Source organism: Carlito syrichta, unplaced genomic scaffold (assembly GCF_000164805.1).
Source record: "Carlito syrichta isolate Samal-C Ts95f unplaced genomic scaffold, Tarsius_syrichta-2.0.1 Scaffold287268, whole genome shotgun sequence".
Lineage (NCBI taxonomy): Eukaryota > Metazoa > Chordata > Mammalia > Primates > Tarsiidae > Carlito > Carlito syrichta.
The window spans coordinates 1-13722 of NW_007231364.1; the positions used below are offsets into that span (position 1 = coordinate 1).

Consider the following 13722-nt stretch of genomic DNA (forward strand, 5'->3'; position numbering starts at 1 on the left):
AAAGGCAGTGACAGACATGCTGTCATTGCTAGGCCCAGCTGCCTCTGCTCTTGCCGTTACTTGTCATTCTTTGCCTGGACATCGTTGTGATATAAACTTTTTTCTCATGAAGCACTCCACAGCTGGATCAAAGACCCCCCATCTGCCTTGTAATGCAGCATCATTATGTTCTCTTACTGAAGGTTATTTCTTTGTGTTTTTTCCTGTGGAAGATACCGTGGGAGAGGCCATTAAATTGGATCCTGGGAGCTCCCCAAGAAGAGCCTGGGGGAAGAGCCCGACAGAGTCTGTGCTCAGGATCCTTGGAGAAGCTCAGCTACAACTTCAGACAGAGCTGTTGGAAAACACAGCCACAGGAAGTGGTGAGCAAAACTCGTCGTTTTTCTGTACCAGAGGATTATTAAAAATTAAATGACTTCCATTTTCACTCAATTTTTTTCTTTTTTTTGAGTTGGAGTCTCACTCTCACCCAGCCTGGAGTGCAGTGATACAATCATGGCTCATCACAGCCTTGACCTCCTGGGCTCAAGCAGCTGTCCTTTTAGCCTCCCAAGTAGTTGGGACTGCAGGTGCACACCACCTTGCCCAGCTAATTTTTTCTTGTAAAGACGAGGTCTTGCTGTATATTTTTTGTAGAAGCTGGTCTCAGACTCCTGGGCTCAAGCACTTCTCCCACCTTGGTCTCCAAAGTGCTGGGATTATAGGCGTGAGCCACTACGTCCAGCCTCAGTGAATTATTTTTAAATGTCTTTTTGTTATAATAATTTTCTAATTAGATGGAAAATGATGGTGTTTTCTGGAGGAGTTGTCCCAAATGGTAGTTTTGAGTTTTGACCCGATGGGACCTGGATGGGCTCTAAAAATAAAAGGAAGTGTATATGGGGTAGACTGGAAAAGTCAGAACGATATTTTACATGAAGAGAAATATAGGAGGAGCAGTGCCTCGAGATGGATGTGTATGTTTTGATGTGGATTCAGGAAGTAGGGTGACGAAAAGACGTTTCAGTAGGAATGATGGACATCACTCTAGGGTTGGGGAGGTAGAGTTGTCATGCGGCAGGAGGAAATATTCAGGACCCCGGGCCTTTTGGGTCTTGGCAATACTATTAGCTGTGCATCAGGAAACGTGTTCATGTTTAAAACAGATGCTTCATCTGCAGGTCTAGATGTGAAATAAAAACATTCAAAACCCAAGTGTTTCAGATTGAACTGCTTGTTTAAATGATAAGGAAGTTGAATGCAATTTTCCTCTTTTTGAAAGTTGTATCTTGGCAGGACTGTGGGTTTCTCCCTTTTCTGCTCTCTCTGTAGCTCTGTCACTCTTTTTTTCTGCCTTTAAAAAGACGAAGGTAAAACTCATGATCAAAGCTGGTGGAAAATAACCTAGGAGGTGAGGCTGTTAACATGCTCTTAAGGAACTAGCCATGTGCTAAGGAATTAGCCAGGTGCCAAGGATGAGCTGGTGAAGAGGATCTTTGTGCAGGTTACTCAAGTGATAAGAGTAGGCTGCTGCTAATCGTTCTGTTTAATATTAAAGGAAAAACTGTGAATAAAGAAGTGTATGTAGTCATCTGTTTGAAAAAAGGGCAAAAACACAAAGTGTGTATATTTGTAATTAGTTTCCTCATGTTCTTGTACCAGGAAATTGTGCAGTGGTATGCCAAACACTAATCAAAAACAAAAATACCAATAACTCGTATTCTTACACTTTTATCCCAGCCTATTTTCAAGATGGCCCAGGCTTTATTCAGGACAAAAATGCCTTTAGGCGCCAAAACATTTTTTATTTTTAGTACTTTTATTTATTATTATTTTTAAAGACAGCGTGTCTGTCACCCAGGCTGGAGTACAGTGGCGCGATCACAGCTCACTGCAGCCTCAACCTCTTGGCTTCAAGCGATCTTCCCACCTCAGCCTCCCAAGTAACTAGGAGTACAGGCATGTGCCACCATGCCAGCTAATTTTTTTTCTTTTTGTAGAGATGGAGGTCTTGCTATGTTGCGTGTGCTTTTGAGGTCTTAGCCATAAAATCTTTGTCTTGGTCAAAGTCTTGAAACATTTCTTTTTGTATTATTCTGCTAGATTTATAGTTTGGGGTTTTGTATTTGAGTGGTTATTTTGAGTGGATTTTTGTATATGATGATTTTTGTATATGGCTTCATTCTTCTGCATATGCCTCTCCAATTTTTCCAGCACCATGTATTGAACGGGGTGTCCTTGCTCCAATGTATGTTCTTGATGCTTTCTCAAATTCAGTTGGCGTAAATACTTGGATTTATTTCTACCTTCAGTCTTCTGTTCCATTTGTCTTTGTAGTATATTTTGAAGTCACATGTTGTGATGCCTTCAACTTTTTGCACAGTATTGCTTTTGCTGTGTGGGGATTTTTGTGATTCCATATAGGTTTTAGGTTCGTTTTATCTGTTTCTGTGAAAAAAAGTCATTGATGTTTTGATAGGGATTGCATTGAATCTGTACATTGCTTTGGGTAGTATAGTCATTTTAACAGTATTGATTCTTTTGATCCGTGAGCATATGATGTCTTTCCACTTATTTTTGTCCTCTTCTGTTTCTTTCATTGGTGTTTTTTTACTTTTCCTTCTAGAGGTCTTTCACCTACTTGGTCAAATTTACTTCTATGCATTTTTTTTTTAGTAATTATTGTAAAATGAATTATTTTCTTGATTTCTTTTTCAGCTAGTTCATTATTGTTATATAGAAACACTGCTGATATTTGTATATTGATTTAGTATCCTGCAACTTTACTGAATTTTATCAGTTCTAATCGTTTTTTGGTGGAGTCTTTAGTTTTTTCTATATACTAAGATCACGTTGTCTGCAAAGAGTGAAAATTTGACTTCCTTTCTCCAATCTCGATGTCTTAATTTTTTCTCTTGCTTGATTGCTCTGGCTTAGGAATGTCAGGTGTTGAATAAGAGTGAGCATCCTTGTCTTGTGCATGTCCTTAGAGGAAAGGCTTTCAACTTTTCTCTGCTCAGTATGATGTTAGACATGGGTTTGTCATATATGACCTTTATTGTGTAGAAATATGTTCCTCGCATACCTACTTTGTTGAGAGTTGTTATCATGAAGGGATGTTGAATTTTATCAAATGCTTTTTCTGTATCTATTAAGATAATCAAATTGTTTTTCTCCTTCGTTCTATTGATGTGATTAGCACCTTTATCGATTTGCAGATGTCACGCCATCCTTACATTCCTGTAATAAAACCCTTTTGATCATGGTGTATTATCTTTTTGATGTGTTGCTGGATTTGTTTTGCTAGTATTTTGTTGAGGATTTTTGCATCTATCTTCAGGGATATTGGCCTATTGTTTTTTGTTGTTGGTCCTTATCTGGTTTTGGTACTGAAGTAATGTTGGCCTCTTAGAATGAATTAGGAAGAATTTCCTCCTCTTCATTTTTCTAGAAGAGTTTTGGAAGAAATGGTGTTTTTCTTCTTGATAAGTTTGTAAAAAACATCAAAAGAGCCAGCAGACCCTGAGCCTTTCTATGTTGGGAGACTTTTAATTACTGATTCAATCTCATTACTCATTTTTGGTCTTTTCAGGTTTCTATTTTTTTGTAGTCAAATCATGGGGGGTTGTATATGTCCAGGAATTTATCCATTACCTCTAGGTTTTCCAATTTGTTAATGTACGGTTGTTCATGATACTGATGATACTTTGTATTTCTGTGTTATCAGTTGTAATGTTGTCTTCTTTGTTTTTTATGTTACTTGGGTCTCCTCTTTTTTTCTTAACATAACCAGTGCTTTTAAAATTTTGTTTATCTTTTCAAAACACCAGCTTTTGTTTCATTGATCATTTGTTTTGTTTGTTTGTTTTTGGTCTCTATTTTACTTAGTTCTTTATTCTTTTATCTTTATTCTTTTCTTTACTAATTTGGGATTTATTTTTGCTTTTCTTGTTCCTTGAGGTGTAAATCATTAGGTTGTTTATTTGAAGTCTTTATACTTTTTTAATGTAAGTGATTAATGCTATAAACTTTCCAGTCAGCACTGTTTTTGCTGTATCCCATATGTCTTGGTATGTTATGTTTCCATTTCCATTTCTTTGAAGACATTGTTAAATTTCCTTCTTAATTTCTCCATTGACTCAATGGTTGTTTAGGAGCATGTTGTTTAAATTCTTTTATTTGTACAGTTTCTAAAATTCCTCTTACAATTGACTTACTAGTTTTATTCCATTATGGTCTAAGAAGGTACTTGGTGTGAACTCAATATTTTTTAATTTATCGAGTCCTGTATTATATTAATTAAGTTGCAAGGGTTAATTTTAAATATTAGGTAGGCCTTGTAAGTATAAACTACGTGTTTCATTGGTTTTATTTTTCATTTTCTGATTGTGAGTCAATTTCTTTGTTGGCCATTTTGTACTTAATTTTTTAATACTTTTTAAATTTTATTCAGGGTTAAAGTACACAAATGTTCATTATGCTGATACCCTTGTTGATGAACTGTGCCCCCGTTGACCATTTTGATTTGCTTCTTTATAAACTGGCTATTTATATTATTTGCCCCTTTTTAAAAAAAATATCTCATTGTTGCTTTGCCAGTTTTTGAGAATTTTTACTGGTATAGATACCTAACCTCCTCCCTTTCCTTCCCCTATTTCTCTCTCTATATATAGATATAAAATTCTACATCTAGCAATCTAGTAATTATTATTTTATTAAATCTATTGTTTTACTTCTTGACATATTAGGTGTTTCAGATGTGCGGTTTTTTATCGTCAGTGATAAGAAATAGATTTTTCTTCTGTATTTGGATAATTCTTACCTTATAGTATTTGTTGGACCCACTAAAGCAGTCTTTAATAACAGTGATGCTATCTGATCTCTTGGTTCCTAACTTTGATCAACAGGATTTTACAGCAGACCAGTGGGGCTGAATTAGGACTACAGGTGTGATCCAGAGATCATAGTCAGTCTGTTATGGCAAATAGTTCATGCTCAGGAAAGGGAAGGGAGTCCAGAACATTAGCAGGACTGCTCTCTGCTGACTGGAAAGAAGTCAAGGATGAAACAGGTCACAAATGCCTGTGTACAGATTTTTTCCTGTGCAAGTTAACTGAGCCAAGGGCAGTTCCTGCTGCCCCACTGTTGGCGTAGGACCGTGTGACACAAAGGCCCACTTGGCTATAAGGCACAGTGAACTGAAGTGGAGACCAAGAGCGAGATCTCTCTCTTTCTTCAGCCAGTTTAGCTGCGTGTGTGCAGATATAGTAGGCAGGAAGTGGAATGTCTGCAGCACTGAGGTTTTGCCACAGGGGTACAGTGACGTGAGTAGATGAGTTGAGGATGTATATTATAATGGTTATGACGATGGACTCTAGATGAGTTTTCTGGGGATGATAGAGAAAATGTGGCAGGGTCAGTACCTTGTAGAACTTCCAGGGTAAAATTTGTTTTAGTTGGAGCTTTAGAGGGAGAAAGTGGAAAAAGAGAGTGTTGGAGACTAGAGGGTGGATACTTGACACTAGAAATCTTGAGGGGCTGCAGTTAATGACAGGTATCAAGGGTATATCACCATTGGAAAGAATGAGGTAGGGGAAGTTCAGCAAACTGAGAGTGTGGCTGTTACTATGTGTAAACAAAAACAATCAGTTGCTAACTTAAGAAATGACATTCTGATATACACGTTAATTTTGTCAAAAGAAAAAAGATGATGAACCATGTTAGCCACCCTAGAAGTCGCCATGTACAGTTGAAATGAAATTTGGCTGGCATGTACCTTAATCATTTATTAATTTCTAATATGTACCAGCTAAGCAAGTCATTACCTGTTAAAATAGTGCAGTATTTTAAACTTTTCTCTAAATGTCATTACAAGTAAAATGCAAGTTATTTTGAAAGCTAGCATGCATTTTTATTTTTTTGCTTTTGCAGAGATTTCTCCTGAAAGGGAAAGATACAAATCCTTAGTTACTGGAGAACAAAAAGTACAATGTATTTCACTTGAAATAGACCCATCAGCTACTGTTGATTCTCCTGCTGAGACAAAAAGTCCAGAGTCTAGTGCAGTATCATCGCCACAGATGTCATTGAGATCAGAAGGAAATTTGGAAGGTATGTTTTAATGGGTCAAAATGAGCTGTATTTGGTTTAATAATACTTAAATTTCAGCTAGGTATGGTGGCTCATGCTTGTAATCCAGTGCTTTGGGAGGCCAAACTGGGAGAATCACTTGAAACCAGGAGTTTGAGGTTACAGGTGCCACTTCACTCCATTCCCTAAAAAGAAAAAGAAAATTTTCAAAAATTAAGTATAAAAAATAAAAGTGGGATGTGGTGGCTCACACTTGTAATCCCAACATTTTGGGAGGCCAAGGGAAGAGGTTAACTTGAGGCCAGAGCTTCTAGACCAGCTCAGCAACATAGCAAAACCTCATCTTTACCTAAAAAGTAGAAGAATTTTAAACAGTCTTCTTTGTAAACAAGGCTTTATACACAAGTTATCAAAGTTTGTATATATGTTTGAGTGACTCATCTCAAATTAGGTTCACCGTTTTTATGCTTCTAGTAACTGATCTGGGTTTTTTATTACTACCTAGCAGATCACCCCAAAACTTAGTGGTTGTTTTGTTTTGTTTTGTTTTTGAGGCGGAGTCTCACTCTGTTGCCTGGGCTGGAGTGCAATGGCATGCTCACAGCCACTGCAGCCTTGACCTGCTGGGCTCAGGCGATCCTTCTGCCTCAATCTCCCAAGTAGCTGGAACTTAAGACGTGCGCCACCATACCTGGCTAATTTTTTTTTTTTTGAGTTGGAGTCTCACTCTGTCACCCAGACTGCAGCCTTGACTGCTGGGTTCCAGCTATCCCTCCGCCTCAGCCTTCCAATAGCTGGAACTACAGGTGCGCGCTACCACACCCGGCTAATTTTTTTTGCTTTATTGTAGAGATGAGGTCTCGCCAAGTTGCCCAGGCAGGTCTTGAACCCGCGGGCTCAGGCAGTCCACTCACCTCAGCCTCCCCAAGGCGCGGGATTACAGGCTGAGCCACTGAGGCTGGCTAATTTTTTTATTTATAGTAGTGATGAGGTCTCGCCGAGTTGCCCAGGCTGGTCTCGAAACCCTGGGTGGGCAATCCTCTCGCCTTGGCCTCCCAAAATACTGGGACTATAGACTTGAGCCACCGCACCCGGCTCAGAGCTTAGTGTTAAAACATCCTCTGTCTTATTATATCTCATGATTTTATGTGTCAGGAATCGAGTCAGACTTGGCCATTCTGCAGGGGTGGTCTGGAGGGTCCTAAGTGTCTTCTCTGTGGTTTGGGCAAGTGCCACTAAGCTGGGTCCTCTCCCTCTTCATGTGGCTGCGGGGCCATTCTGTGTACTCCTTCTAGCAGGACAGTCTGCCTTCTCACATGATGGTCCAGGGTTCACAGATGCAAGGTGGTCGCTGCTTGTACTCAGAAAAGCTAGTCTCAGAACTGGCACGGTTCACTTCTGCTGTATGGCATTATCAAAACTCACAGCCCAGCCCCCATTCAAAGGGAGGGGAAATAAAGCCCACGTCTCAGTGGGAAGAGAGTTAAAGAATTTTCAGATACTTAATTTGCCAGAGTTGTCCCTATGACCAAAAAGTACTTATAAGCCAGGCACAGTGGCTCACACCTGTAATACCAGCAATTTCGGAAATGGAGGTGAGAGGATTCCCTGAGCCCAGGGGTTCAAAACCAGTCTGGGCAACTTGGTGAGACCTCGTCTCTACAATAAACAAAAAAGAAAAATTGGCCAAGTGTGGTGGTGTGTGCCTGTAGTTCCAGCTACTTGGAAGACTGAGGTGGAAGGATTGCCTGAGCCCAGCAGGTCGAGGCTATGGTGGCTGGGAGCGTGCCACTGCATTCCAGCCTGGGCGACAGAGTAAGACGCCAACTAAAAACCAAAAAGTACTTATGTTCCTCCCCGGTGCAAATTATACTCACCCCTTCTCAAAGCCTCACCCCATTATGGTACTGGCGTAGACTCTAAGGCAGTGATGTCACAGTCAGGCCTGTGTGTGGATAACTTTTTCTCATGCACAGTTCTTCTAGTGCAGTGACTCAACCTGAAGACCCATGAGTGAAAGAAGACGTTACTTGCCTTCCACACCCCAACATACAGTGACAAAACAGACTTGTAGAAGACTCCTTTCTTTTCTTTTTTTTTGAGTTGGAGTCTCACTCTGTCTCCCAGACTGGAGGGCAGGGGCCACTCCCGGCCACCGCAGCCTCGACCTGCTGGGCTCTGGTGATCCTAGCCGGAATCACTGGGGCGCGCTACCACGCCTGGCTGATTTTTTTTTTTTTTTTTAATTGTAGAGATGAGGTTTCGCTGCCCAGGCGGGTCTGGAACCCGCGGGCTCAGGCAATCCACTCACCTCAGCCTCCCAAAGGCGCGGGATTACAGGTTGAGCCACCGAGCCCGGCTAAAACTCCTTTTCAAAAGCAAGGCAGATGGGTAGCATGTAGCAGGCATTGGTCCATAGGAATTCCAAGCTTCAGCCAGGAGTCGCATTGTCAGTCTACTGCCTTGGCTCCAAGGGTTGGTGCCCTCAAGGGTTCTTCTCTTCTGAACAAGGTCTTCCCCCTTCCGTCGGAGCTGGTAGGGCTTCCCAAGGAGAATTTCTAAATAATCATGTGTGTTTTGTAGGGATGTTATTGATATTTACTACATTTAGCAAAAGCTGCTTATTTTTTTGAGGCAGACCCTTCCCTACCTTGAGTTCCAAAAGGGTGCTTGGGAGGCATTGCTCTTGAGTTCTTAGAAATCCTTTTGTCCAACAAAGAGGGTCTGCAAAGCACACCTTCAAACCTTCCTGTGCCATAGCAGGTCTTACAGGCTTGCCCTTGACTTTGTCTTTGCACCAAGGCCACATTTTACTGCCCTTAATGTACTCTTTGTCTTCCTTTGAGAGGCTTTTGTTGTCTTTGTATCTCTTCTAAGTTCTGCTCATACTCTTAAGTGTTTTTCCTTCAATTACTGTCTCTCCTCATTTTTTTCCAGAGACTCCTAAAAGCTAACTGGCCCTTTTGGTTTTCTGCCTTGCTAGCTCCTTAACTAGACTGTAGAATCCATAGAGTGCGTGTTCTGTCTTCCTCATTGCCGCAGGTTCCACATTTTCTGCCACTATGTCATGAAACCCCCTTTCTCCAGCCCCCACAGCTGTTCCCTCTGGCCATTCTCCCACCTTCTGAGCCCTGGAAGCCTCCCAGCATCTGCCTGCTGCTCGCCCCAAAGCCTGCTCTCTCGGATATGAAATGCTGCCTCAGTTATCTCTTGTTACTTCCATCAAGTTACTTCTGAAACTTAGTAGCTTGAAGTAACTATTTTATCTCACTCTTTTGTGAGTGGAGAACTTGGAAGGTTCAGCCTTGTGTGGCCTCAGCTGGTTTCCTCAGTGGGGCTTCCCTGGAGGGTGTGAGGAGGCATTGCTGTCATGCCCAGTGCCTTGGCCTGCTCTACTGGGTCCCTCTCCTGCACTGTAGCCTCCAGGCATTGCCTGTGGCCTTCCCAGGGTAAACTTCCACAGGGGCTCAGACGTCCAGATGCCACAGGGAAGCTGCCAGTTCTCTTAAAGGCTGAGCCTGGAACAGGCCGAGCATTGCTTCCTCATTCCCCATTGCCAAGGCCATCCAGTGCCAGCCGAAAGCTAAGGGGAGGAGAAACAGCTGTCTCTTGGTGAGAAGAATGTCAGAACCTGGCCACATGTGACCATCTCTAATCCGCCACAGTCAAATAAACTTTGCCATTAGAGCCATAGTTGCTATTATGTGTTGTGGAGTGAATGTTTGTGTCCACCCAAAACAACCATCTGATAATGTGGAATCCCTGCTGTGATGGTATATGGAGGTAGAGCCTCTGTGGGATAACTGGGCCATGAGGTTGGAGCCTTCATAAATGGAATTAGTGCCCTTATAAGAAGAGGCCAGAGAGCTGGCTCTCTGCTCTCTGCCATGTGCAGACCAGGAAGAGGGCCTTCTCTAGAATTGCTCATGCTGGCACCCTGATACTGAATTCTTCAGCCTCCAGAATTGGGGAAATAAATTTCCATTGTTTAAGCCACCCAGTCTATAATACTCTGTTACAGCAACCTGAACTAAGACAGCATCTTTTGTCTTTTCTTTAAAAAAGAAAACAAGCCGGGCTCGGTGCCTCAACCTGTAATCCCACGCCTTGGGAGGCTGAGGTGAGTGGATTGCCTGAGCCTGCGGGTTTGAGACCCAAGTGGGCAACTTGGTGAGACCTCATTTCTACAATAATCCAAAAATCAGCCGGTCATGGTAGCACGCGCCTGTAGTTCCAGCTACTCGGAAGGCTGAGGCAGAAGGATCGCTGGAGCCCCAGCAGGTCGAGGCTGCGGTGGCCGGGAGCAGCCACTGCACTCCAGTCTGGGCGACAGAGTGAAACTTCGACTCAAAAAAAAAAGAAAGAAAGAAAGAAAACAGCTGTTACGCATAAATGGAGGCTTTGTGGTATTCAAAATTGATTGACTTTTCTGCAAAGAGCCAGATGGTAAATATTTGAGGCTTTGTGAGCAATACAGTCACAATCAGGTTTACAGAATAAGTTGATAGTGACATGGCTCAAGGCACTAGAGAACAGTTATTCATTAAAAAGTAAAATAAGATTTTCCCCCAAGTGCTTATCTTATATGAATGACCAAAATAATTATTTAAATAAAGGATAAAAACTTTAAAGATTGTTACAATATTAGTTGTCTTTCTAAATAAGACAACTAACTAGAAACTAGAGAAAAATACTATGCCTGGATTCTAGGGGGAAAAGAGGATGGTGTTGGCTTCAACAAGATGGTACCAATGATCTTTTTTGGAACAGAAAAAGAAAAGCTAACAAATGAAGAAAGAACCTCTCTTCTCACCATGTTCACTTTCAGAAAACATCAGCCAGGCAGACATGAGGAAACAGAGATAGCTCCCTGATTAGTCATTATTCGAGGAGCAAGAAAATAGATGTAGTGCACTTTGTTCTCAATATCATTGTGAAAGTCCAGATAATAGTTCTTTCTTCCTGTTCTTTGTTGAGTGTTGAAAAATAGATTTTGAAGATTGAAATTTCATTTTAGTTATCAATCATTGATATCGCAGTGTATTCTTTCATATTTCTAACCACAGATATCTTTATTCAGTAAATTCCTTTTTGTACTTTCTTTAAACCGGTTTACATATTACTGAAATTTTAATGAAAATGTTATATAATAGTGAAAAATACCGAGTACCTAATTTCTTTTTTTAGTACCATAGTTCTTTTAAATATTCTATTACAGTAAAAAGGCAAAAGGAAGAGTCTGTCATTTCAGAAATGACTGAACTAGAGACTTAATACAGCAACCCAGATTAAAGACATCCTAATGAAATAGTTAATTTTTCTGTTATAATTAATATGCTGGCCTGAAACCAGGTGGTGATAAATGTACAGAAAGTTCATTCAGTCTTCTCTCAACAAATGTCGCTTGGAGACATGTTTCTTGTCATCTGTGTGCTTTGCAGAGCCCGCTGACTTGGAGACAGAAGCTCTTCAGGAGCCAAGGGAAGCAAGCAAAGACGACAGCCAGCCACACCCCGTCCATGACATGTGGGTCACCGTGGAGCCAAACGCAAGGGATACCAAGTATGTCATGTCTCAACCTGACACCTTAAACCCCGGAGCTGTTTGCAAAAATAGTGCTGTAATAGCCCAATATTGCAATGTAATATCTTGATGTTGCAATACCTTATAAGAGTAATTTGATTTTTAATAGATGTCCACATGGTTCTGAAGTAAAGTATAAAGTCCATGAAGAGACTGTAAAAAGTCTTGCTTGCCTCTGTCCCATCCAGTCACTTCCCACTCTCATCTTCTTTCAGGTATTTTTAATATAATGTGTAAGCAAAAGTAAACATAGAGTCTTCCTCCCTTTTTAACAGTGATTAGTATAATGTACACAGTTTTTTCCACCTTGCTTATTTTTAGTGAATAATAAATGTAGGAAGTTTTTTTTATATTAAGACAAAAGTGCTTCCTTTTACTTTTTTTCTTATTTTATGACTAGTTGGTATTCCATTTTATGGACATACCACAATTCAGTAAGTTTTCTATTTGATAGACATTTATTGATATTACAAACAATGCAGCAATGAATAACATTTTACATAAGGTGAATTTTTGTGGGTACATGTCAGTAATACGTACAAGTGTAATCGCTGGGTCAAATGCATTTTTACAAATTGCATTTGTAATTCGGTTATTGTTCTCTCCAGGATTTGTACCAATTCAAAAAGAATGTACAAAATCTGGGACTGAGTTGCAGTGGCTCACACCTGTAATCCTAGCACTTTAGGAGGCCAAGCCTGGGCAACATAGTGAGACCTTGTCTCTATAAAAAATTTTTTAAAAAACTAGCCAGGCATCATGGCACACACCTATAGTCCCAAATACTCAGGAGGCAGAGGTGGGAGGAGCATTTGAACCCAAGGAGTTTAAGATAGCAGTGAGCTATGATCATACCACTATACTCTAGCCTGGACAACAGAGTGAGGCTCTATCTAAAAAAATTTAAAAAGTATGACGCTCCCTAATTTCCCCACAGTTTTTATTATCAAATTTTTTATTTTTACCAATCTGATAAGGTAAAAAATAGCATCTCAGTTTGGGCTCTTAGTTGTTATAGATAAAGGTAAGCACAGCTTTTCAAATGTGTTAGTTTCATTTGAACTTGCTTGTCTGTAAATTGTTTATATCTTTGGTCCATTTTTAGGATTTATTTGTTGATCTTTTATAAATTAGCAGAAACTCTTTTAAACATTAGAGATATTTACTCTGGTTGTTATGTGAATCACAACATTTTTTTCCCTGTCATTTATGTTTTTATTTTATTGTCTTGCCATACTGAAGTTTATTTTTATTTTTTGTTGTCATGTTTACCTGAATTTTGATTATTATTCAGAAATACCTTGTTCATTCTAAGGTTACCAAGAACATTATGTCTCCTAATACTGTTATGTGCACGGTTTTTTCATTTAAATCTTTGGAATTTATTCTTGTGTATGAAATCGTTTGAGTGTTTGTGTACTATTTGTCTCATTCCATTGATCAATCTACAGTGAGCTAGTAGATTTATACTAAATGTATTAAAAGTATACAGACTTTTAATTAATAAATTTAAAGTTATATTTAAGATTATTTAAGGCTAATTTCACCTTCATTGTTCTTTTTTATCTTCCTGTTCTCACTTTTCTTGTTTTTGTTTTTGTTTTTTTGAGTTGGAGTCTCACTCCATTGCCCAGGCTGGAGTACAGTGGCACAGTCATGGCCACCGCAGCGTTGACCTGCTGGGCTCAGGTAATCCTTCCACCTCAGTCTTTCAAGTAGCCGGAACTACAGGTGCTCACTACCACACCCAGTTTTTGTGTTTTTTTTTTGATTGATTATAGAGATAAGGTCTCGCCAAGTTGTCCAGGCTATTCTCGAACCCGTGGGCTCAGGCAGTGCCCTCACCTCAGCCTCCCAAAGTGCTGTGATTACAGGCTTGAGCCACCGTACCCAGCCTTATTTTTTTTTTTTTAATGTGAATTTGGGCTTTCTTAAAATTGGCTCCCTCTTTCCCCCACCCCCCCAAAAAAGATCAGTTGGCGCTTTATTGGGATGTTAAGTTTGTTAATTACCGCAGAGAAAATCAACATATTGTGGTCTTCCTGTCAAGAAAAACATGATGAGCCATCC

At 40.2% G+C, this 13722-nt stretch overlaps 1 protein-coding gene across 1 annotated transcript; it reads left to right on the forward strand.

The window, feature by feature from the left end:
• Nucleotides 1–182: 182 nt before the first annotated feature.
• LOC103254654 (serine/threonine-protein kinase Nek1-like) lies at nt 183–11722 on the forward strand (the record flags this gene model as incomplete). The annotated part of the gene is made up of 3 exons (XM_008052677.2): nt 183–362; nt 5911–6090; nt 11511–11722. Coding segments are annotated over 3 exons (572 nt in total), but the record flags the coding sequence as incomplete, so codon positions are not given.
• Between the last annotated feature and the right edge of the window lie 2000 nt (nt 11723–13722).